Here is a 25,208-nt window from a genome sequence, read left to right as displayed (position 1 = left end):
TATGGACTACGATTATGACATTAAATTGTCATAAGTGTCATAACCATAGTCCAGGTTATGACACTTTTATGACCCTTTCTCTGTTTACTCTCATTATATAGGAAACAGACTTTTAACAGAATGATTCTTTTGAGCTATTTGTTTCAATTAATTGGTTCATTTATTCAATCATTTATTTAAATCATGACACAAACATTTTGTCAGTTGTTTTTTCATTTATTCATATGCTACTCCAGATCCATCATTTTGCTTTATGAAGTGGTGAGTTAGATGACTTCTCTTCCTCAAAAATGTCTGATGTTATTTTATTTTCTCATTGTAAGACAGAAAACAACGTGATGAGAGTTAAAATTTGAGGCAAAACATCATTACCCAGCATGAGAAATAAGAGAAGTGTGTTCCAGGAGTCATCATGATTCAGCCGTCTAAACACAGGCGCTGTTCTGTGACACATCTGAGCTCCAGCGGTTCGTTCACTGCGTTCAATTGTCCATCTGGCAATCCAAACTGTCTGATGTGGAAAACTCACTCGAAATGAGAACAAGTTAGAAAGCGTGTCTCGTTTCAGCTGTAATGCTGTGAAAATACAGATGTCAGTTTCAGAGAGATGTTAATTTACTGATTTCTTCATCAAACAACACAAAGCAGCAGCAGCATTGCATTGTTGAATATTATGAAATGTTAATTATGTGTCACTTTGCTCTTTATTTGTTTAGTTGGCTCTAAGGTTCGATACTTGCAAGAGTATCACAACCGTGTGCTTCACAATATTTACCCAGTGCCATCGGGAACAGACATTGCAAATACTCTGAAATACTTTTCCCAGACCCTGCTCAGGTAAGTGCACTACACTGGAAATAGGTGAAACACTGCAAATGTTACATTCTAATGATAGGCAGGCCTAGTTTCATTATTACAAAGCAGATAAATATGTCATCTATCTAAATCTGAGAATTTCAACAGCCACCGAGACATTAGAGCTCTGTATTATAATCAGATATATGCAGGAACATCATGCATGCCAAAAGTACAAATTTTGGATAAATTCAGGGAAGTCCTGATTTGAGTATTGTTTTTGTTTGTCTTTTATGTTTGTCTTTTACATGTCAGTAGTTTCATAAAATACAGTTGAGTTATAGTTAGACTCATGAGTTCATGTTATGTGTAAGAGCTCTTCTTCATGTTCACGTGTCAACAGAAACAGTTTAATAAAGGTGCATGCGCTCAAAACATGCTTGAAGAAGAAAGTTTAGCATCTGAGAACAGTATGTAGTTGTGTGCATTTGTTATTCCTGTCCTGTTTATGTTTATCAGTGTTTGTGTGTTAAAGGGTCCTTTTGTCATTAAGAGTTGATAATGATAATGTACTGTCAGTGATATGAAATACTGGATTTCCATAGTGTTCAGGGGTTTGAAATGTTTAGTTTAGTTAGAAATGTAGAGTTTTTCTTGTCGAGAACGCTGTTCATGTAGCATTCTGCAGCTGAACCACCTCTCATTCCCAGCCAAACAGGGCTGACATGTGTAGCTTTGATAATAGACAGTGTGAGAAATACTACACCATCCTGTTGTATGTAAAGCACATCCAACTACGTTCTCCTCTCCCTCCAAGACCATCACAGACCAAATTACTGCTGAGGTAGAAGTTGACAGGGGACAGCAGACACAAACACCCTCCACATCCCTCCACGAACATGACACATTGCTTTCGAAACCAGCGTATTCCTTTTCCATTACAGTTTTCCCCAGCCGTAGACTAGTGACATTTCTGTTAGAACTGAAATCCATATGCCTGTCGAACCATTATTTCTCTTCCCCGAAATGATACTGAGGCAGTATCATAATGTATTTACATACAGACATTCTTTTTGACGGTGCAATAAACATGTGTTGTGACCAGGGAGCTTTTAGTCTAACCTCACATACATGTTTATTACTGGCTGAAGCATGTTTCTGAAGTGTCATCTCTGTATCGTCCTCAAAACTAATTATTTAGAGATTGCTCTCATCTCTGACAGCCCCTCCATTGCTCAATATTTCCCATACGGCTCTTTGGCCTCCTCACGGGCCCGTGCCGCCCGTCCTCCGGGGATTGGCCGCTCGGAGGGCGCGGCGCGTGCGCCTTCAAGCTCGTTCCTCTGGCGAAGTACGGGGCTGCCACTGAAAACATGCCATTTTTTATATTTTTGCTCCTTGTCACCAGATACGCATGAGATGCAGTGATCGTCGCGTGCTTCGCAAGCGCAAGCCTGCTTGAGTTTCGATCCAAACCAAAAGCCAGCTTTTCAAATGCATAGATGATGATGGCACATCCAAAGCAAATTCCAAAGTCTGTGGAGACACTGCATCCTATGTGGGGAATATCTGGGTTTGGTTCTTTTCTACTTACGCTGTCTCTGTAGAGCCATTTCAATGTAATGTGCTGTTTCTTTGTGTCTTTGTTGTCTCTTTTTTTCCCCTGTTCCTCCCTCCCCCCACCCCTCCCTCGGAGCAGCATCCTGTCCCGTACAGGCAGAAAGGAGAGCCAGGAAGCTTCCAATTTGGCCGTGCCCATGACCATGTGTCTTTTTCCTGTGCCATTCCCACTCACCCCATCTCTAAGACCACAAGTCAGTTCCATCAACCCTACAGTTACTCGATCCCTCCTTTACAGCGTTCTGCGGGACGCCCCGGCCGACCGGGGTGGTGCCACCCAGCAGAGTCGGGAGGTTCAGATCTCAGATTACCCCTCACTGGACTATCAGGGGCTCTATGCCACCCTCGTCACCTTGCTTGACCTGGTGCCCCTGCTGCAGCACGGTCAGCACGGTGAGTCCTGAGCGCCGACTCCCTCCCAGAGACACATTTCTGAGTGTATCAGAGGAGAGAGAAAATGACACTGATTGTAAAATACGTCACTCGAAATAAGCATTGCTGCTAGATGGACGTTGATTTCCAGCCAAACAAATACACTTCTACCAGTCAGTTCCTCTACGGTGCACTTGCCGTTGGTGCCTGACGTTCACCCAAAAATCATTCTGTCATCGTTTACTCACCTTCATGTTGTTTTTCAGCTGTGGAACATAAAAGAAGATATTCTGAGAAATGTCTCAGAAAAGTCAGTTGAAGTCAACTGGTTACTAATATTCTTCAAATATCTTCTTTTATCTTCTGCAGAAGAAGGAAAGTCCTTCTTGGTTTGGAAGCACATGGGGGAATAAATGCTGACAGAATGACCATTTTCTGCTGAACTCTGACCTCTTTGAGATCCTCTGTGTGATTCTCACGAAATGAAAAGAATCTAAAAAAGAAAATATTGCTGCAGCTTAGCCAATATTTGACCATTTTGAGATTGTGGGCAGGAATCGCTCATTTCGTCTAGTGGCAGTTATCAATAAAACATGCTCATTTCCTGACAGCTGCCAGCCAGCTTTATTTCTCCTATCTGCTGGCTGCTAAATAAACTTTGCTTTCGTGCCATTCACCATAGAGAGCTTTGACTGGATAACAACGTTATCAATGTACAGTAACATATAGTATGCTACTATTTCATTATGGATGCATTCTGAAGAAAACGCAAAGCTTTAAATGTCATTGTACTGTTCAGAGATGAGTTGATAAATCTGCATGAATTTATAGAGGACATGGTGCTCATTTGTTCATCTGCTTGTCTTTCAGATCTGGGACAGGCCATATTTTACACCACAACATGCCTTCTGCCTTTCCTTAGTGATGATATTCTCAGCACTTTACCCTACACCATGATCTCCACTTTAGCCACCTTCCCTCCTTTCCTGCACAAGGACATCATAGAGTACCTGAGCACATCCTTCCTGCCCATGGCCATTTGTGAGTATGCTAACTGTATTTGTGTGAATATGAGAGATGTTTCTTCAAAGTATTTCAACAACCACTTTGTGCTTCCAGTAGAACACACGGCTGGTTTGATTATCAGCAAGCACTAATAAATGCAACACTATGTGACAATCTTGCACTATGAAGTAAGAGAATGATTTATGTGTTGCAGTGGGTTCGACTCGAAGAGAGGGTGGCGTTCCAGCATATGTCAATCTGTCTGCCTCCTCCATGCTGATGATCGCCATGCAGTACACTTCAAATCCAGGTACATACGCATTTATCAGGCTGCAAGAAAGTTACTTCTATAGTCAGTCACTGATTGTTATTTGCAGAAGTCTCTATCATAGTGTAGCTTTTTCAGTACAGTGCAGATTATGGGCTCTAAATGTTTCTCTGGTTGTCTTCAGTGTACCACTGTCAGCTTTTGGAGTGTCTCATGAAATACAAGCAGGAAGTATGGAAGGTATGCTTCAGTTCTTCATGTCTTTTTGGAGATTTTTCCAAAAGCACTTCTCACTGACACTGATCACTGTGTTTTTAAAGGATCTTCTGTACGTCATATCCTATGGCCCGTCCCAAGTCAAACCTCCAGCTGTTCAAATGCTTTTCCATTACTGGCCCAACCTGAAGCCTCCTGGTGCCATCAGTGAGTACAGAGGCCTGCAGTACACAGGTGAGATGTTTGATTAATTTCTCCAAAGCACTGCTTTCAAATGGTTTGTTTCAATGAACAAAGTCAAAGCAATAACATCAGCATGTATTTCTGACATCTCAGCATTGTGGTATACATGCTCAAACACATTTGGATAAAGTCATATGTAGGCACGTACCTGTACTGTGAATTATGCATTCAGTTATATTAATTTGGGGGTTTTATATTCATCAATGTTTCATTCAGTGAGTGTGACAGGCTAGTATTGATTATGTCTTAATTAAGTGTTACTAATTTACAAATAGATTAAGATATCTCGGGTTACTTGAGTGTAATCTTGTTCCCTGAAAAAGGGGAAGCACCTTCAGGTTAGACCTTTGTCTGAAGAGACAACTAGACATGCCCACAGTGTGGCAATGAGGTACAGCATTTTGTTTCCACTTTTTCAGGGAACAGGGTTACAAGTAACCTGAGATGTTCCCTATCAAAAGTTACACTCGATGCTACATTTCATAATACTAATGGGAATGGCAATACCAACGCCGGCACACTGGAAAGTATCTGAACCCCTCAAGGTTGTGTAGAGTGCACACAAAACATTGGAGAGGATGTTGACTCAAGTACATGAGAGCCCAGAGTAACATGAACATCTAAACTATAGAACCTAATGAACTTCGTGCGGGGAGGACCAGACTGCTGCATCACATACTTGCTGCAAGGGGGCACGTCTTGCCAGAGTCTTGGAGTATTCAACTCCCCTTAGTAGAACGGGCCCTTACTCCTGGAGGTGAAGCTTGACCATATCCCTCATAGGCTAGGGTAATAGCATCCCTAACCCAGTATGACATTGTTTGCCTAGTGGCAGTCACCCCCTAGTTGTGGCTCCCATGGCGTATGAAAAGATGCTCAGACTTAAGCCACTGGCTGGTGCAGTGGACATAAATCCGAAGGGCATGGACTGGACACAGTAAGTGAAGTCTTTCCTGATCTAGCATAATGAATAGCGGAGGACAGAAGGCTTCAAGAATGACTGGATGTATGGTCGAGAATGGAACTTGATGGTGAAAATCCCCTATTCTCTTTAGAGAAGTAATTGCCATGAGAAAAACCATCTTTACAGTCAGAAGCTTGACAGTCACTGACTCTAGTTGTTCAAAAGTCCCAACCAGAACCTCAAGCACTACACCACAAGTCCCACGAAGGAAATATCACTCTGCCAGGTGGCCTCAACCGCTTTGCTTCACAAATGTCAGCAGCCATGTCATCCTGCAGCCCAAGACTGGTTACTCACTGAAGCTAAGCAGGGCTGAGCTGGTCAGTACCTGAATGGGACACCTCCTGAGAAAACTGGGTTGCTGCTGGAAGAGGTGCTAGTGAGGCCAGCAGGGGGTGCTCACCCTGTGGTCTGTGTGGGTCCTAACGCCCCACTATAGTGATGGGGACACTATACTGTAAAAAGTACTGTCCTTCAGATGAGATGTTAAACTGAGGTCCTGACTCTCTGTGGTCATTAAAAATCCCATGTCTTTTGAAAAGAGTAGAGGTGTGACCTCGGCATCCTGGCCAAATTCGCCCATTGGCCTCTGACCATCATGGCCTCCTAACAATCCCCATGTCTGCTGATTGGCTTCATCATTGTCTCCTCTCCACCAACAAGCTGGTGTGTGGTGGGCGTTCTGGCGCACTATGGCTGCCGTCGCATCATCCAGACCGCCCCTCCCCCCTCACAATGTAAAAGCGCTTTGAGTGCCTAGAAAAGCGCTATATCAATGTAAGGAATTAAATGAAGTGAGTGACTAGAGGGTGTTTTCTTACAGGTTCCCAGTCAATCAGATCATGGCAAGCCGAAATGGCAGCCACACAGACTCTGAGAGTAGCAGGACATGCACCTGCAGACAGACTTTCAGGAACTCCAGCACTGAAACAACTTGGCAGTGGACTGGGTCTGCACAGTGGATCTTTCAAAAACACACTATTTGAAGGCATAACTTCTAGTGGCACTTAGAATAGTTTCCACTGCACCAGCTAAAATAACAGAATCTCTTAGTTGGTTTCAATGCTCGGGCCAGGGATGAAATATTGTCCCCTGTGCCTGAGATAAAAGGTCTCTCCTGATCAGAATCATCCACAGCCATCGAGGAGGGATATTCGTTTTGAGAACCAAATTCTGGTCGACCAGCAAGGTACTATCAGCAAGAGGCAAGACCCTTGTTGACGGACCTTGGCCTGGACTCCCAGGGGCAGGGCGAAGAAACAGTCTGGGCACAAATGGGCCATTAGAGAGAAGTAGAGGGGACATTGTGCTGTCTCCTGCAAGGCAAAGAGGTCCACCTCTGCTTCTTAAAATGTTTCCCAAATTTGTTTGACTACTTCAGGGTGGATTTTCTATTCCCTGTGTGTCACAGCCTGTCTGGACAGCAAGTCTGCTCCCACATTGATATGCCCTGGAATGTAATCGCCCTGAGGGACAGGAATTTGTCTTGAGCCCAAAACAGAACCTGCTGCGTTAACCTGTTCTCCTTGCAAAGAAGAAAGGGCTGCCTCCATATATTTAATTTATATGCAACGTGACAAGGCTAGGCCACACAGAAGAGCTTGATACTGGTTAGCTTCGCCCCCAAAAGTGAACCTCAGCAACTTCCTGTTTTCTGACAAAATTTCTATATCAAAGTATGCGTCCTTGAGATCGATTGTCACAAAGCAATCCTTGGATTGGATTTGAGATACAATCATTTTGATTGTTAGCATTTTGAACTTATTTTTGAACAGGTTAAAACGGCAATCTAAAATTGGATGCAACCCCCATCTTTCTTGGGAACCAAAAATACAGACTGTAATAGCCCGACTGGCCCCTTTGAACAGCAAAGTTTGCAATTTGTGTCAACAAATGCATCTGCTCTGGTTTCACGGTAGTGGAGACCATGCTGCTGCAACGCGAAGCATGATATTCAAAGTGTATCCTTAATCCTCTTTCTACAGTCCTTACGACCCAAGGACAGATATTTGGCAGTAGTTTCCACGCTGCCAACTTCTCTGAGAGGGACACTAGTGTTTGTTTTGCTGTGGGGGGATGTTAAATGTTTGGTGTGCTGAAACATTTGCAGAAAACATGTAACATTTTGCTGGAGATCATACTTTAAACACTGGTGGTGGTCAGAGATTGGACACCGGTCCCCTGAGGGTGCCAGGAAGGAGCTCTTTTCTACAAATGAATGTAGAAGCAGGCAAATTGTTGGACTCATTTGAGAGATTGGTTCATTGATTGACTGACAGTTTTGACTGGAGATGCAACTGTCCAATCTGATTCAGTCTGATTTGGTGAACTGGTTGAAAGATTCACAGAAAAGGACTGTTCAAAATAACGATATGTTTACAGACTGGAAATCACTGCTCCAGTGGCTTGAGAAAGACATTCTCCTGAAATGTACACATTATTTGTCTGTTTTGTTCTTTATATCCCAGCCTGGAACCCCATTCACTGCCAACATCTCGAGTGTCAAAACTCTATTAATAAGCCAGCGGTGAAGGTACTGTAACCTCTGAGATTCTTCAATGTAGGTTTTGTTGTAGTCTAGTCAAAAATGTTGTGGATTTTGTGGGATTTCTTTTAGGGAGCAAACATTTCAGTGCACTGCAAGGATTTTGCAATTGAGACATGCAAATGAAAAAAAAAAATGCAAATGCACAGAATCATTTCAAAAATATACCCCAGGTTCTGATTCATTGTTTTTATCCCTGCACATATTTGCTCTGTGTAGTCAAACATAGAAGCAGAGCAGGAAGAGACATGCTGTAACTCAATTACCAGGAGCTCATGAGGAACTGATGACCCTGTTACCGCTCTAGTCAAACACTGAGATAATGAGATCAGTGCATGCACAATATGGTGTTTATCTTAGAAGATGCTAAAACCAACAGTTTGAAGTCAGATCTGGTAAGCTGTCAGAGAGTTAAAGGAATTATTATGATTATTATGAAACCTGAAATGATGGTTTGGCCTGAGATGCCTATAATAATACATTGATGATACTTATGGTCATTGGTCACTTGACTCAAGCAATGTCTAATTTACACAACACTAAAATTGAGAAAAAGATATGCATAAAATAGTTATGCAAAATACCCTAAAAAACAGTTGTTGTATTTGTAGTTGAATACATTGTCCATTATTAGCAATAAGACATTTTGAGAGTGTTTGAGGGTCCAGTGGTCGTGTGATTGTGACTGCGGCTCCGTCCTGCTTTCAGATGTGTATTGATCCAACGCTCTCAGTCGCACTGGGTGACAAACCTCCACCCTTATACATCTGTGAGGAGTGCAGCCAGAGGATCGCTGGGTAAGCTGCATTATTTCAGCACGCAGTTCATTGTGTGTCTGCTGTATTACTGCAGTGAATATCCAGAATCATCTACTCAGCCTTCAACTGTCAATATCAACTTAAAGGGGTCATGACAGCCTCTTAATTAAGTTCATTTATAATCACATAATTGCGTTTTGTGAGGAAAGCCCACAATTTTATTGTGTTTGTGATTTATTTTACCCATTTTGCTGTTTGTATCTCACTTAGATAAACTTTCCTATATAAAAAAAAAAGAGAGAAAGAAAAACAAATTGATAGTTCAGAGAGACAGGAACAGGACTGGGAAAGGACGTCGAGTCGGGACTATTGCGCTGTATGTCAGAGCGCAGCCCACAAGCCTATGGCTCCAACTGATACTCTTTCTGTTGATGTTTAATAATGCTTCAAGTATAATGCTGAATGATATCAGTTGATTGGACAGGGTCACTTTTATGCTTAAAACATTATAATGGTCCTTATGCAGCTGCTCTTGAGAGAACAAGAGGATTTTGCAGCTGGTCTGGTCATGTCATGACTCCTTTATATTTGCCCTGTAGACATTTTTATCAGGCTGGAAAAGAGGAGCAGTCTGTTTTTCTCCTGTCTGTCAGCTTATATTAGATGATTCAGCTCAAGATGTGAGAAGGTTTGTGTTCCTGAACTTCTGTGATCTTTCACAGCGATCATGCTGAGTGGCTTGTTGATGTGCTTTTACCACAAGGTCAGTGACACTTACTCATTTTAAAACTAAAACTGCACAAACTCATGTATTTACTTAAAGGAATAGTTCACCCAAAAATGATCATTCTGTCATCCTTTACAATAAGCTTTAATTTGATATGATTAGTTAGTGCATTAGGTATCATGAACTATCAATCAACGCCTTTTTACAGCATTTATTAATCTAGATAAATGTTAGAATATAAATAAATTATTGTTATTTCATGAATAATGTAAATGTTTATTTGAAATGCTAGAATGATTTAGTATATGTAGAAAATAACGTTACCCCAGTTGAATAAATGCTGTAAAAGGGCAGTTCATTGTTAGTTCATAATAAAGCTACATGTGTTATCTTATTCTTGTCTTGTATTATAACAATACCCCTCATGATTTCATCCTAACAGCTGAGATTTCTGCTATATGTCAGAAGAAGGTAAGCCTGGTTTTGAGGGAATATGCTTGTGTTGTCCTGTGTGGGTGTGTTTGGTCATGTGTTTCCATGTCATCGTTTTTAGGACATCCATTGTCAGCTCATCTGTGAACTAGAGCCGGTTTCTGTTGCCTGCTCTGCTTTTTCCTCTGCAGATTAAAATGTCCACTCTGCCATTGTTACTGGGTTTCTGAAGTGAGTGATAAAAACATTACAGGGAGCAAACGCTCCGTCCCGCTCACATTACGCGTGTTTGTGTCTCTCTCCGTCACAGAACTGCAGCTCTCACGTCAGACGCGCCGTCGTCACCTGCTTCTCAGCGGGATGTTGCGGTCGCCACGGCAACCGGCCAGTGCGCTACTGCAAGCGTTGTCATGTCAACCACCACAGCAGCGAGGTGGGGGCGTCGGCAGAGACGCATCTGTACCAGACGTCTCCTCCGCCCATCAACACGCGCGAGTGCGGCGCCGAGGAGCTGGTGTGCACCGTGGAGGCGGTGATCAGGTGCGGACAAACACACCTTCAGAAAGAGAAAACCACCAGGTCTAAAAACTGCAGTAAAAATACTCTTGACAAACAGTTTTTAGTTTACTTGAATGTGAATAAGGCACATTAGATATAAAATACTAATACACTGGCAGCCAAAAGTCTTTTATTCTCACTAAAGCTGCATTTATCTGAACAAAAACACAGTAAAAAACAGTAATATTGCGAAGACTTATTTAAGTTTAAAATAGATGTTTTCTATGTGAATATATTATAATAATTCATCTATTCATTTATTTTCAAAGCTGAATTTTCAGCATCATTACGCCAGTCTTCAGTGTCACATGATCCTTCAGAAATCATTCTAATATGCTGATTCACTCTTTTTCAGAGCATGTCTCAATTTAAAAAAACATATTTGTTAATATGAAACAAGCATTAATCAGTGTGATGTAATGTCACTGTTGTTCGGCGCAGTCTGCTGAAAGAGGCAGAAATCCACGCGGAGCTGCGGGAGTTTGAGCTGAACCGCCGCCGTCAGATGGGTCTGTCTTCATCCCATCATTCCCTGGACAACCTGGAGTTTGACAACAAAGAGGACGACCAGCACGACCAGAGACTGCTCAGTCAGTTCGGCATCTGGTTCCTGGTGAGAAGCGTATTTGTGCACCACTGTGACCCTTATGGTCAACTCGCGTGTTACATTAGCACCAATATTGCAGTTAGAGGGGGGCAATAATAAGCAACAATATCATGATTTTTATCAAAAAGTGATTAAAGTGCTGAAAAAACAATGGTATTTACAGACCTGCCAACCTGTACGCATTTTGACCTCAAAGTACGCTGGCAAGATTTGTCACTCTAAACTACGCAAAAACCTGGTGACGCCTCTGTCCACGCACAGTAAACAAGCAACTGCTCTAAACAAGCAACAGCAAAAGATGAATTTGACCAATCAGAGCATTTTTTCAGTTTTGCATTTAAATAATTTCTGTGCATTTTATTCCTCTCCAAACCGGCTCTGTTTGTGTGTGTGCCTGAGTTTACGTGTTGAGATGAGTTAACTCATCCCATTAACACATGCCGAACAGCAAAATAAAACAAAACAAAACACAAAACACAAAACACAAGTACGTGGCCATGCGCTTGAACAAAACAAGACAAGAACATGCAGCCAATGAGAGCACTCATAATTCACACAAAACATGACAACATGAAAGCATGTGGCCGAACACGAACCACGTGCTAAACAAAACACATGTGGACAGAAGAGCGCATGGCCAAGCAAGACAGAACATGGAGCGCGGGTGTCCGAACCCCGACACCAAACCGAAACTGAACAAGACATGAGTGCCGGGATCCGAACACCACACTCCAACAGGGCATGCAGACGAGAGACCGCACGCTCACACAAGGACGAGACAACACAGGAGTTCAGGACTCTGTCACAAAATCAAGAATAAACTAGACCGAAGTGACAGATCCCTGACACTCCACAACATCAGACCAATGCTAGAAATAACCTCCTTTTGTGATCTGATGTGCTTCTTAGTAGAGAATGATGCAGAAATATTTTATACTGTAATAAAGGCTGTCAGTTAGCAGCAGATTATTCAATTCAATTCAAGTTCAATTCAATTCAAGTTTATTTGTATAGCGCTTTTTACGATACAATCGTTGCAAAGCAGCTTTACAGGAAATTAAGTCTCTACTATACACATACACATATATATACACATATATACATACATGTATACACATATGCACACATGCACACATATATACACATACATATGTGAGGAAGAAACCCAATATATTTAAGTTATGACAGACTTAACTTGGTAATTCTGTATGTTGTCTGAGGGTTGGCATCCTCCGTGGTCCTCTGAGGGGTTGCCATCATCTCTTCTCAGGTGTTTGGTCATCCCGGATCTTTTTAAGGGTTGGATCCAGACTGACGCTTCAGTAATTCCTAGTTACCACGGGATGTTAATCAGAGAAACAGATAGAGACGTAATTAGCTTAGCTGCTGTTCTATTCAAGCAAAAATGATTTGTTCAACCCAATCTAAAGATTTATAATGTACATTTGATTAGATATAAATGCAGTACAAGATTATTATGTGAATGCTTGGCTAAAGAGATGTGTCTTTAATCTAGATTTAAACAGAGAGAGTGTGTCTGAACCCCGAACGTTATCAGGAAGGCTATTCCAGAGTTTGGGTGCCAAATGTGAAAGAGCTCTGCCTCCTTTAGTGGACTTTGCTATCCTAGGTACTACCAAGAGTCCAGAGTTTTGCGACCTTAGGGAGCGGGTTGGATTGTAGTGTGGTAGAAGACTAGTTAGGTACGCAGGAGATAAACCATTTAGTGCCTTATAGGCAAGTAATAGTATTTTGTAATTGATCCGGAACTTAATAGGTAGCCAGTGCAGAGACTGTAAAATTGCGGTAATATGATCATATTTTCTTGACCTGGTAAGGACTCTAGCCGCTGCATTTTGGACTATCTGTAGCTTGTTTATTGAAGATGCCGGACAACCACCTAAGAGTGCATTACAATAGTCCAGTCTAGAGGTCATGAATGCATGAACTAGCTTTTCAGCATCTGAAACAGGTAGCATGTTTCGAAGCTTGGCAATGTTTCTAAGATGGAAGAATGCTGTTTTTGTAACATGAGAAATATGATTTTCAAAGGACAAGTTGCTGTCTAATATAACACCCAGATTTTTGACTGTAGAGGAAGTAACAGTACATCCGTCTAGTTGCAAATTGTAATCAAGAGATTCTGAGTACTGTTTTTGGTCCAATAAGTAATATCTCGGTCTTATCCGAATTTAATAGGAGGAAATTATTGGTCATCCAATCTTTTACATTTTAACACAATCTATTAGCTTAGATAGTTCAGAAGTTTCATCTGGTCTTGTTGAGATATATAGTTGAGTATCATCAGCATAACAATGAAAACTAATCCCGTATTTTCTAATAATATCACCAAGGGGCAACATGTATATTGAAAATAGAAGAGGACCTAGGACAGATCCTTGTGGTACTCCATACTTTACTGGTGATAGTTGAGATGGCTCCCCGTTTAAAAAAACAAAGTGGTAGCGATCGGATAGGTAGGATCTAAACCATCTTAAAGCCTATCCTTGAATACCCGTATAGTTTTGTAATCGATCTATGAGTATGTCATGATCTATAGTGTCGAAAGCAGCACTAAGATCAAGTAAAACTAGCAATGAGGTGCAGCCTTGGTCTGACACAAGAAGCAAGTCATTTGTAATTTTAACAAGTGCAGTTTCTGTGCTATGGTGAGGCCTGAAACCTGACTGAAATTCTTCATAGAGATCATTTTTTCGCAAGAAGCAGCACAATTGAGCAGACACAACTTTTTCTAAAATTTTAGACATAAACAGCAGATTTGAAATCTGTCTGTAATTTGCCAGTTCACTAGAATCTAGTTGTGGTTTCTTAATAAGAGGCTTAATAACCGCCAGCTTGAATGGTTTTGGGACGTGACCTAAAGATAATGATGAGTTAATAATATTGAGAAGCAGTTCTTCTGCTACGGGTAACAACTCTTTCAGTAGTTTAGTGGGTACAGGATCTAATAAACATGTTGTTGGTTTAGATGCAGTGATAAGTTTATTTAGTTCTTCCTGTCCTATAGTTGTAAAGCACTGAAGTTTTTCTTTGGGAGTTGTGAATGAAACTGAAGTACTAGACGGTGCAGAACCTACATTTGTTATTGTATTTCTAATGTTATCTATTTTATCAGTGAAGAAATTCATGAAGTCATTACTATTAAACTGTGAGGGAATATTTAGATTGGGTGGCGTCTGTTTATTTGTTAATCTAGCCACTGTGCTAAATAAAAACCTTGGATTGTTTTGGTTATTATCTATGAGTTTGTGGATATGCTCTGCCCTGGCAGCTTTTAGAGCCTGTCTATAGCTGGACATACTGTTTTTCCACGCAATTCTAAAAACTTCCAAGTTAGTTTTTCTCCATTTGCGCTCAAGATTACGAGTTTCTTTCTTGAGAGAATGGGTAAAACTGTTGTACCATGGCGCAGTACGTTTTTCTCTAACCTTTTTCATATTGAGGGGGTCAACAGCTTCTAATGTATTAGAGAAGATAGTGCCCATGTTGCTAGTCATTTCGTCAAGTTCACGTGTATTTATGGGTACACAGAGCAGTTGAGATAAATCAGGCAGGTTATTTGTGAATCTGTCTTTGGTGGCTGGAACAATAGTTCTGCCCAGACGATAACGCGGAGCCATATAGTTAATATCGGTAATATGCAGCATGCATGATACAAGGAAATGATCAGTAACATCATCACTTTGAGGTACGATATCTATATCAGTAAGATCAATTCCATGCGATATAATTAAATCTAGCGTATGATTGAAGCGATGAGTGGGCCCGGTGATGTTTTGCTTGACTCCAAAAGAGTTTATTAGGTCAGTAAACGCAAGTCCTAACACATCATTTGTATTATCAACGTGAATGTTAAAATCTCCAACAATTAGCGCTTTATCAACATTAACCAATAGATCTGAGAGGAAATCTGCAAATTCTTTTAGGAATTCTGTATATGGCCCTGGCGGTCTATACACAGTAGCCAGAGCAAGAGATAGGAGAGATTTCTTTTGCATATCTGACAGTGTAACATTAAGTAGAAGTATTTCAAATGAGTTAAACCTGTATCCTGTTTTCTGAGTAACATTGAGAATATCACTATATATTGTAGCGACACCACCGCCACGACCAGTCTGACGGGGTTCATGTTTATAACAGTAGCTTGGTGGAGTAGACTCATTTAGACCAAAATATTCATTTGGTTTAAGCCAGGTTTCAGTCAAACAAAGTACATCAAAACTATTATCTGTGATCATTTCATTTACAATAACTGCTTTGGGTGCGAGTGATCTAATGTTTAGGAGCCCAAGCTTTAGAAATTGTTTTTGTTCATTTATTTTGCATTTTTCAGGTTTAATCACGATCAGATTTTTTCTAGATCCTACATTAAATTTATATGTTGACCTCACTATTCGGGGAACAGATAGTCTGTATAGATTGGACAACGCAAGTACTTCTGTCATTTAAGAGGGTAGAGCAAAAGCCATCATAGCAGTTATTTGAGAATTGGCTTACTAGTCATATGGAGCGTAGCGTCCTGGAGATGTTGTCCGACAGGAGTTCCGCTTCTTATATATTATAAGTATATTATAAATATACTTAATTGTTATGAAAATACCCGAGGTGGTTTTAAGAACACAAATAAACAATACATTGTTGCAGTCAAATGTTTATTGTCTTAATGTTTCATTTCATCATTCCATGTGTTTTTATCTTTTATTCAGTCACAGTGATAGCTGGATGCCTTTGCCCATATTAGGGATTTCCTGGAGCGGCATTAATTCTATTACTTCTGAGATGCAAATGTGGATTTTCTGCGCGAGGGCCCCCTCTGGTTTACAGTATGAATGAAACACACATTACATGTGTTTATAGCACTAAATAATGGCCAATCCATAAAAAAATTATACTTCTCTCAAAAGAAATTTGAAGTAGACATATGATAATCCATGTTTTTCTACAGTGTACAGAAGTGTACTAGAGTTTTAATTAAAGTGTACTGGATTTTTTAAAATAGCATTTTAAATTACAAATCACAAAAAAAATACTGATGTATTTTTGTATGTGCCAAGCCATCAGAACTGAACCAAATCAAAAACCGTGGTTAAAAACCGAGGTATTTATTGAACCGTGGGCTAACTGTATTGTTGCATCCCTACTGTTTACTCTAAAATACTGTATAACAGGAATAGCACAAAGGTGTGTGTGACTGAGGCCAGACCCTGAATACTAAACTTTGGAAAATATTTAACATTAAATCTTGCATTTTGCACATTGCACAATTACGATTTTGACATTAGCCATCAATGAGCTTCAGGTAATAATGTAGCTATCTAGGAATATATGAACCCCCCCACTGATGGTACTCAAAAACAGTCCAAGGTTGGCAGTTCTGTTTTTTTTTTTTTGTCATTTAAGTATTATTAGACACATATTGAATGAATTTCTGAATGTTTATTTCTGCTGTTCCATGTAAGTGATGAAGACTCTCACTGATTGAAAATGATGATACCTTGCATTTCATCTCATGAGTCAGATGTTGATTTAGCAGCTGATTCAGTGAATTTATTCTGTGAAGGATTCAAGATAGTAATTCATGTTATTTTTTCTCCTGTTTTCTTGCCGTTTTTTTAATCTCATCACATTCTTTTCAGACTGAAAACACATATTCACAACTCGTATAAAGACAAGAAATGGTAAAAAGAAAAAAAAAAAAAGATTTAAATGTGTTGAAAAATGTATGTTAGCAAATTACTACCAGTATGTGTTTTAAATGAATTGTTTATCCAAAATGAAAACTTGCTGAAAATGTCTTCACACTCAGGCCATCCAAAATGTAGTGCAGATGTAAATCCACTGCAGAGGATCCATTGGTGAGCAAGTGATGTAATGGTAAATTTCTCCAAATCTGATGAAGAAACAAGCTCACCCTAATCTTGGCCTGAGGGTGAGCACATTTTCAGCTAATTTTTGGGTGAACTGTTCCTTTAAGTGGTGTATGGCCCACCTGCAGTAGCAGCTTTCCACGACTGTGACACTGTCTCTGTAAACGAGTAAACTAACGAGCACTCACTCGCTCAGGTGAGTCTGTGCACGCCGAGCGAGAACACGCCGACCGAGAGTCTGGCGCGGTTGGTCAGCATGGTGTTCCAGTGGTTCCACTCCACCGCCTACATGATGGACGACGAGGTGGGCAGCCTGGTGGAGAAGCTCAAGCCTCAGTTCGTCACCAAGTGGCTGAAGACGGTGTGTGACGTGCGCTTCGATGTCATGGTCATGTGCCTTCTGCCCAAACCGGTGGAGTTCGCCAGGGTGAGTGTGTGTGTGTGTGTCTGTCTGTGTGCACGTTTTTGTGACAAATCGGGACATAGATTTGTATAATGACAAGGGTATGACAGGTATTACAAGGAGAAGGTGACTTTTCAGGATGTCCCCCAGGATGGCCATGTCCCCACTTTTCAAAACGCTTATAAATCAGTGTATTGAAAATCTGAAATAGCAGACAGTCTCCTGTAAGGGGTAGGTTTAGGTGTAGGGTTGGTGTAGTACAATAGCACATACAGTTTGTACAGTATAACAACCATTACACCTATGGAGAGTCCCCACTTTTCACAAAAACGAACGTGTGTGTGTGAGTGAGTGAGTGAGTGTGTGTGTGTGTGTGTGTGTGTGTGTGTGTTTATTAAAAATAGTAAATGATGTTTATCTGAAAGTGTAACAATGGAAACAGGTTTTCTGTAAGGGGTAGGTTTAGGGTTAGGGGATAGAAAATATTGTTTGGTCAGTATAAAAGTAATAGAAGTCTATGGAAAGTCCCCACAATTCACAGAAACAAACGTGTGTGTGTGTGTTTGCGCAGGTGGGCGGTTACTGGGATAAGTCGTGCAGCACGGTGACGCAGCTGAAGGAAGGACTGAACCGGATTCTGTGTTTGATCCCCTATAACGTGATCAGTCAGCCACTGTGGGAGTGTTTCATGCCCGAGTGGCTGGAGGCGATTCGCACTGAAGTTCCTGACCAACAGCTCAAGGAGTTTCGTGAGGTCCTCAGGTACATGACACACCAGACACCTGTCCTCTGTGTCCAATAACACGTGTTGCCATAGTGACCCCTGTCAGTGTTTCCATAGTCTCCATCTGCTCAGTGAGGAACTTCATATCAGTGTTTGCTCACCTGTCACACACACACTGTTTCTTCTTCTTTTATAAACAGCTGATTCACTGATCTTCTCTAAGATGTTTTTGAGGAGGCACAGATTTATTATCTGACTGAAGTCATTGTTTTGTTTCTCTCTGCAGTAAGATGTTTGACATTGAGTTGTGTCCGCTTCCCTTTTCCATGGAGGAGATGTTTGGATTCATCAGCTGTAGATTCAGTGGCTATCCAGCATCAGTGCAGGAGCAAGCGTTGCTGTGGCTTCATGTGAGCGCACACACACACACACACACACACAGTCTGATGTTACTCGTCATCATTTCCGGATCCAAGCGCTCTATCAGATGCCAGAAGGAAACATCAAATGTGCTTACATGTGCTTCACTGAACACCAACCAATCATGCTTTAGAACAGGCCTATACACACACATCTACACAACGACTCATGATTGATGTATTTCTTTTCTTTAGTACTGTATAATACTGTATTCACAACCACAAATGCCTACAGTAAAAAAGTTTGGTTTCAGTCTTGCTTTCGTGTTTACCGTGAATGTTTGCTTTTGAGATGTGTTTATGATATTTTGAATGCAGTGTTTCATTGCAATTCTTGGATTTGTGCGTAAAGTTTTGAAGATGTGTGTTATCCTTGTGGGGACATTTGTACTCCACACACCTACAGGTTTGTGTTGGTGGCTCTTTTCCTCTGTCTGCTGTGTGAACAGCTGCGTCTCTTCCGCAGGTTCTGTCCGAGCTGGACATCGTGGTTCCTCTGCAGCTGCTCATCGGCATGTTCTCTGATGGTGTGAACTCACTGAAGGAACTGGCCAATCAGAAAAGAGCTCGAGCCGCAGACCTGTCAGGAAACGCAGGAGCCCGCAGGGTAACACAGCGCTCACCCGCATCCGCTCCAAACACCTGGTGTTCCCGGCTTTTCAATATCGCTCAAAATCTCTCGTTATGCTATATTATCACCCAATCTTGCATTCAGCACAGGTTTTGTATTTCTTTTTGGAACTGAACTTTGTTTTTGGCCTCATTGATCTGATCTTATGCTCCTTAGGGTTTGAAAAAGAATTATTTGTGTATAATTTTGGCAATGTTCACTCGAAAGCTCAGATCAGAGAGGCCAAAATGAACGTTCAGTTCCAAAAAGAAATACAAAATCTGTGGTAATTAAAAGAAAACAAGGTAACAAAAGACTGAAACCAATATTTGGTAATAATATAGCTTGACAACAGATTTTTAAGCAATTTTTGTATGCTGGTATTTTTTTTTATCAGAAACACCACAAGTGTAGCAAGGCAGGGTAAAAAAAAAAAACGACACCAAAAATTATCAACATTTTTTGGGGAAGTTGTTATACTAGGTGTGAGCAAAGTCAGCACGTTTTAGTCTATTGCAATAACATTAACCAGCAATGTTCAAACGACTGAAACACAACATGAGGGTTAAGAACGTGGGATGCAGTTAAACATGGCTGTTACGACAGAAACCTGACAATTACATGTGACCTACTGAAGTATTGACGGGATGAGGAGAGATATCTGGCAGATGTCTAAAAAGGAAACTGTTTTCTTAGATTTGGTTGTGATATGGTGTGCTTTTGGAGCTGTATGCCGAGCACGGATGTGTTTCCGCCGCAGGTGAGTGTGGTGTCTGACCCCGGCAGGAGAGGGCAGCACAATAACCTGAGTCCGTTTCCCAGTCCGTTCCGGAGCCCCTTCCGCAGCCCCCTGCGATGCAGCCCCTTCAAGAACCTCGGCCACGCCGCCGGAAACTGCGCCCTTGACCTGGACTGCGACGACGACGACATGAACCTGGGCTGCTTCATCCTCATGTTTGACCTGGTGCTTAAACAGGTGAACCCATTCACACACACAGAGAGATGCTAGCACAGTCTTCAGGAGATGTGTGACGTGTGTTCTGCTGCAGATGGAGCTGCAGGACGACGCGCTGACGCTGGGGCTGGAGAGCAGTCTGGGCCGGGATGTGGTGGGCATCATTAACAGTGTGCTGCAGGCTCCGTGGGGCGGATCGCACACCTGTCAGAAGGACGAGAAGGCTCTGGAGTGCAGTCTGTGCCAGTCCAGCATCCTCTGCTACCAGCTGGCCTGCGATCTGCTGCAGAGACTGACGCCGCGCGAGGAGATACGGCTGGTGGTGAGACATCTCTATACTGAGCTAATGGTACTTTAAAGCTCGTCCACTGTCTCGTGTAGCCTGACCGTCATAACGTCAGGGTCATACTTGACCTGGTCAAAACCAGGAGCAGCTTTACTGACACGTAAAGGGATTTTACACTTCATTTTGTTCATACTGTATGTGCTGCTCAGCGCTGGGGTTATATGAGACAAATTATATCAGACTAATGTAGAAAAATGTATTTAAATCATTAGTCTCATCATATGAGCCTGCAACCTAACTAAAGGAGTCATTCACCCTAAAAATGAAAATCTGCTGAAAATGTGCTCACCTTCAGTACATCTGAGATCAGGATGAGTGTGTTTCTTCATCAGGTTTGTAGAAATGTGTCTCTGCATCAGTGTCTCAGCAATGGATGCTCTGCAGTGAATGGGTGCCGTCAGAATGAGAGTCCAAACAGCTGATAAAAACATCACAATAATCCACACCACTCCAGTCCATCAGTTAACATCTGGAGAAGACAAAAGCTGAAACATTTTTTAACTTCAAACTGTTCATTTCGGTTATAATACGAGTCTATATTTCATAATAACGTTGCCTTATTCCCTATGCCATTTGCAGTGCCCTTCGAGCTGAACACGTTTGCTCTCTTACAGTGGCGAATGACTAAAACACCCATATGCTCTTTCTCCTGGACGTTGTGTAAAACCAGCCAGTCAGATAACATCCTGCAAGGCAGTGAAACTGATTCCAGTTCTGTGTGAAATAAGCATCAGATGGTTAGGAACAGACTGTGGGACCGAGCCTGCCAAGCCTCACGCAAACTTTCTGCTTTTTTACACTTCATCATATTCATGAATGTAATATAGTTTTAATACATTTAACACAAATGTGATGTAATTTTTCCACACACACACACAGATGTGAATGATAAAGGTGAAGAGGTTTTTCAGCGTGTCGTGTGTTTTTGACAGGAGCCATCCGAGTGTCTGGAGGAGAGTTTGATTTTCCCTCAAACTGAATTCAATCTCAAATCAGAGAATGGAGCGGATGAAGCAGACGCCTCATCAGAAAACCCCGGCAGTCACAATCCCTCTCCTGAGATCCCGCGTATGTGCCCACTGTGCTTCTGCCCAGTTACAGTCCATACCAGCTCCGCTTCCAGTAGCAAGCACTGGTTATTTGTTGTTTATGTATCATGCATTAGTGCATTACGTTTTCTGTTTCTGATCACAAATGTGTTCTGTTCCCCAGCGTTAAAGAATAGTGCAGACAGGAAGTTCTCGTGCCTACAGCTTCCTGTTTCTCTGAAGCTTCTGTACACCGTTCTGCAGGTACACATCTCACTCGGTTCAGTCAAGCTTGTGCGGCGTTCATGTTTCTCACGAGTCTGCTGCAATGTTTCTTGTAGGAGATGGGTAGGTTTGAGGAGCCAGACATCCTCTTCAACATGCTGAACTGTCTGAAGATCCTGTGTTTGCACGGGGAATGCCTGTATCACGCCAGGAAAGATCACCCGCAGTTCCTGGCCTACATACAGGAGAAGATGCTCATCCCCAGGTACCATTATTACAGTAAACCTACTGTAACTCTCCGTGACTAGGGATATGACGGTATCACATTTTCATGTTGCGATTAATTACTAATGCTTTTATCACGGTAAACGGTATTATCACGGTATTGAAATTTAGTTGCAAAAAAGTGTTGTCATAATACAGTATAACAGGTTTAATAACTTTTCTTATAACAAAAAAACTGAACATTTAAATACAATAAAGCAATACACAAAAATGCCTAAAGTTAAAAATTTTGCACAGATTAAAGTGCAAAAGAATTATGAAGACCAATAGGTATCACTTTACAATAATGAAATGCCTTTAACTGAAAATTGAGTGTTTAATCTTATCTGTAGCAGTCCCTTGGATCCGAAAGCCTCGACTGATGCGTGGGGTTTCCTTAAATTCACCACGACGACAACGCGATGTATTCAAACAGCATCTTTATTCCGTACACCTTGAAGCGACTCAACACCCCACAGCACCGTGAAAACTGTTTTAACACATACAAATAACAAGATTCATAATTTAAGCATAGACTCGTAAATATGTTGAATTGCATAAATAAACATCACAATCGATTACATTACACAACAAACGGTCAAGTATTTCTTTAATTACAATCAACATACCTCGCTACGCTCACCAAGGAATGCAAATCAAATATGATAATCCTTTCGTCATCATCAGACATGCGTCGAATTCATTTCAAAGTGATACGAAGTATAAAATCCACATTAAAACAATATAGTCCATGGGCCCAGGCCACATTTTTCACTAATTGGTACCACCCAAGGTGGCAAATTCTAGTTAGATTTTATTTTAAAATCCATATCTCTAGATGATATTACAACATGATAACCTTTTGTTAGTGGTAGCTTTGTCACAGAAATCAGCCTTCAGTGACACTAACCGTTGAGCCAGATAATGAAAATATCTTGTAACTTTATTTGAACAGAGCATGTCATACAAAGAAAAACAACATAATTCTACCTTGTTCATGAGCTTATTTGGTCATTGCAAACTGTTTCTGTTTATTCATTATCATCGTCATCATCATCATATTCAACTAGTTTCATGACATCAGTATCCTCCTCCTCCTCCCTCTGATTGCTGCAGGTTTGTAGCTTGCACATTTCGCGCTCTCCTGCATTGTAAATGAATGAACCTGTTAGAGTATCTGAAGAAACTCCACTAGAGATGTAGGAGTGCAGTTTCTTCATAGTGAAGATGCTACGACTTTCCTGTGATACAATACTGATGGTATGCTACCTTCAGGTAGGTCTTTAGCAAGATCAAGGATGGGGCTGTAGCCTCTTATTTTAGCTGCTCTGAGTAGTATGTTCCATGAATCTACAGGTGCATCTCAATAAATTAGAATGTCGTGAAAAAGTACATTTTTTTCTTGTAAGTTATTTCAAAAAGTGAAACTTTCATATATTTTATTATATGATTCATTGCATGTAAAGTAAAACATTTCAAAGTTTTTTTTGTTTTAATTTCGATGATTAGAGCTTACAGTTCATGAAAGTCAAAAATCAGTATCTCAAAATATTAGAATATTTACATTTGAGTTTCAATAAATGACCATCGCTACAGTATAAATTCCGGGTATCTCTTGTTCTTTGAAACCACAATAATGGGGAAGACTGCTGACTTGGCAATCATCCAGAAGACGAACATTGACACCCTCCACAAAGAGGGTAAGTCACAGAAGGTCATTACTGAAAGGTGTGGCTGTTTACAGAGTGCTGTATCAAAGCATATTAAATGCAAAGTTGACTGGAAGGAAGAATTTGTGTAGGAAAAGGTGCACAAGCAACAGGGATGACTGCAAGCTTGAGAATACTGTCAAGCAAAGCTGATTCAAACACTTGTGAGAGCTTCACAAGGAGAGAACTGAAGCTGGAGTCAGTGCATCAAGAGTCACCAAGCTCAGACGTCTTCAGGAAAAGGGCTACCAAGCCACTTCTGAACCAGAGACAACGTCAGAAGCATCTTAACTGGGCTGTGGAGAAAAAGAACTGGACTGTTGCTCAGTGGTCCAAAGTCCTCTTTTCAGATGAAAGTAAATTTTGCATTTCATTTGAAAATCAAGGTCCCAGAGTCTGAAGGAAGAGTGGAGAGGCACAGAATCCATGTTGCTTGAAGTCCAGTGTGAAGTTTCCACAGTCAGTGATGATTTGGGCTGCCATGTCATCTGCTGGTGTTGGTCCACTGTGTTTTCTGAAGTCCACAGTCAACGCAGCCATCTACCAGGAAATTTTAGAGCACTTCATGCTTCCTTCTGCTGACAAGCTTCATGGAGATGCTGATTTCATTTTCCAGCAGGACTTGGCACCTGCCCACACTGCCAAAGGTACCAAAAGCTGGTTCAATGACCATAGTGTTACTGTGCTTGACTGGCCAGAAAACTCGCCTGACCTGAACCCCAGAGAGAATCTATGGGGTATTGTCAAGAGGAAGATGAGAGACATCAGACCCAACAATGCAGATGAGCTGAAGGCCGCTATCAAAGAAACCTGGGCTTCCATACCACCTCAGCAGTGCCACAAACTGATCTCCTCCATGCCACGCCGAACTGAGGCAGTAATTAAAGCAAAAGGAGCCCCTACCAAGTATTGAGTACACATACAGTAAATGAACATACTTTCCAGAAGGCCAACAATCCACTACAAATTCACTTTATTTATGAAGTATTCTAATTTGTTGAGATTTGTTGAATTTTGTTAAATGTGAGCCAAAATCATCACAATTAAAAGAACCAAAGACTTAAACTACTTCAGTCTGTGTGCACTGAATTTATTTAATGCACGAGTTTCACAATTTGAGTTGAATTACTGAAATAAATGAACTTTTCCACGACATTCTAATTTATTGAGATGCACCTGTATATTCATAGGTGCCACAATGTTAGAGTCATCATCCGAACAGTGTATTAAACACTCTGACTGTGTAACACTTGCACTTTGTTCTGCCATACTTCTCTATTCTGTGATGTACATTGAAAATAACAGAAATACCGGTATATCAAGAACAAGGAACATTTAAATATGAGGTGTTAAAAATAGCATCAGGACTAGCAGTTTCCAATTATGTCATGTGTTAGTCTGTGCAACAAAGTATTGTGAAGTAATCGAACGTGAAATTTCGAAATCACATGAAATTTCAGCCATCTTGCACTACTTCCATCTCTGCATCTCCACACACTCAATCCTTTTTTAATTATTAACGAAGTT

At 41.2% G+C, this 25,208-nt stretch overlaps 1 protein-coding gene across 10 annotated transcripts in view; it reads left to right on the top strand.

Annotated features, from left to right (window-relative positions):
- LOC131523286 (protein unc-79 homolog) overlaps nt 1–25,208 on the top strand; it is a 62,419-nt gene that overhangs the window by 5,447 nt on the left and 31,764 nt on the right. For all 10 annotated transcript variants that reach the window (XM_058749556.1, XM_058749551.1, XM_058749557.1 and 7 more), the window contains exons 2-22: nt 717–837; nt 2,495–2,808; nt 3,658–3,828; nt 4,007–4,102; nt 4,245–4,300; nt 4,381–4,510; nt 7,952–8,016; nt 8,737–8,825; nt 9,509–9,549; nt 9,956–9,984; nt 10,256–10,485; nt 10,945–11,116; nt 17,195–17,425; nt 17,973–18,163; nt 18,412–18,535; nt 19,011–19,151; nt 19,915–20,130; nt 20,204–20,431; nt 21,388–21,523; nt 21,668–21,747; nt 21,825–21,973. In XM_058749556.1, coding sequence (XP_058605539.1) covers nt 717–837; nt 2,495–2,808; nt 3,658–3,828; nt 4,007–4,102; nt 4,245–4,300; nt 4,381–4,510; nt 7,952–8,016; nt 8,737–8,825; nt 9,509–9,549; nt 9,956–9,984; nt 10,256–10,485; nt 10,945–11,116; nt 17,195–17,425; nt 17,973–18,163; nt 18,412–18,535; nt 19,011–19,151; nt 19,915–20,130; nt 20,204–20,431; nt 21,388–21,523; nt 21,668–21,747; nt 21,825–21,973 — 3,010 coding nt within the window. The remainder of the gene's footprint in view (nt 1–716; nt 838–2,494; nt 2,809–3,657; nt 3,829–4,006; nt 4,103–4,244; nt 4,301–4,380; nt 4,511–7,951; nt 8,017–8,736; nt 8,826–9,508; nt 9,550–9,955; nt 9,985–10,255; nt 10,486–10,944; nt 11,117–17,194; nt 17,426–17,972; nt 18,164–18,411; nt 18,536–19,010; nt 19,152–19,914; nt 20,131–20,203; nt 20,432–21,387; nt 21,524–21,667; nt 21,748–21,824; nt 21,974–25,208) is intronic.

This window comes from Onychostoma macrolepis, chromosome 17, assembly GCF_012432095.1.
Source record: "Onychostoma macrolepis isolate SWU-2019 chromosome 17, ASM1243209v1, whole genome shotgun sequence".
In the NCBI taxonomy this organism is placed as follows: domain Eukaryota; kingdom Metazoa; phylum Chordata; class Actinopteri; order Cypriniformes; family Cyprinidae; genus Onychostoma; species Onychostoma macrolepis.
This window is presented reverse-complemented; position numbering and strand designations above follow the sequence as displayed.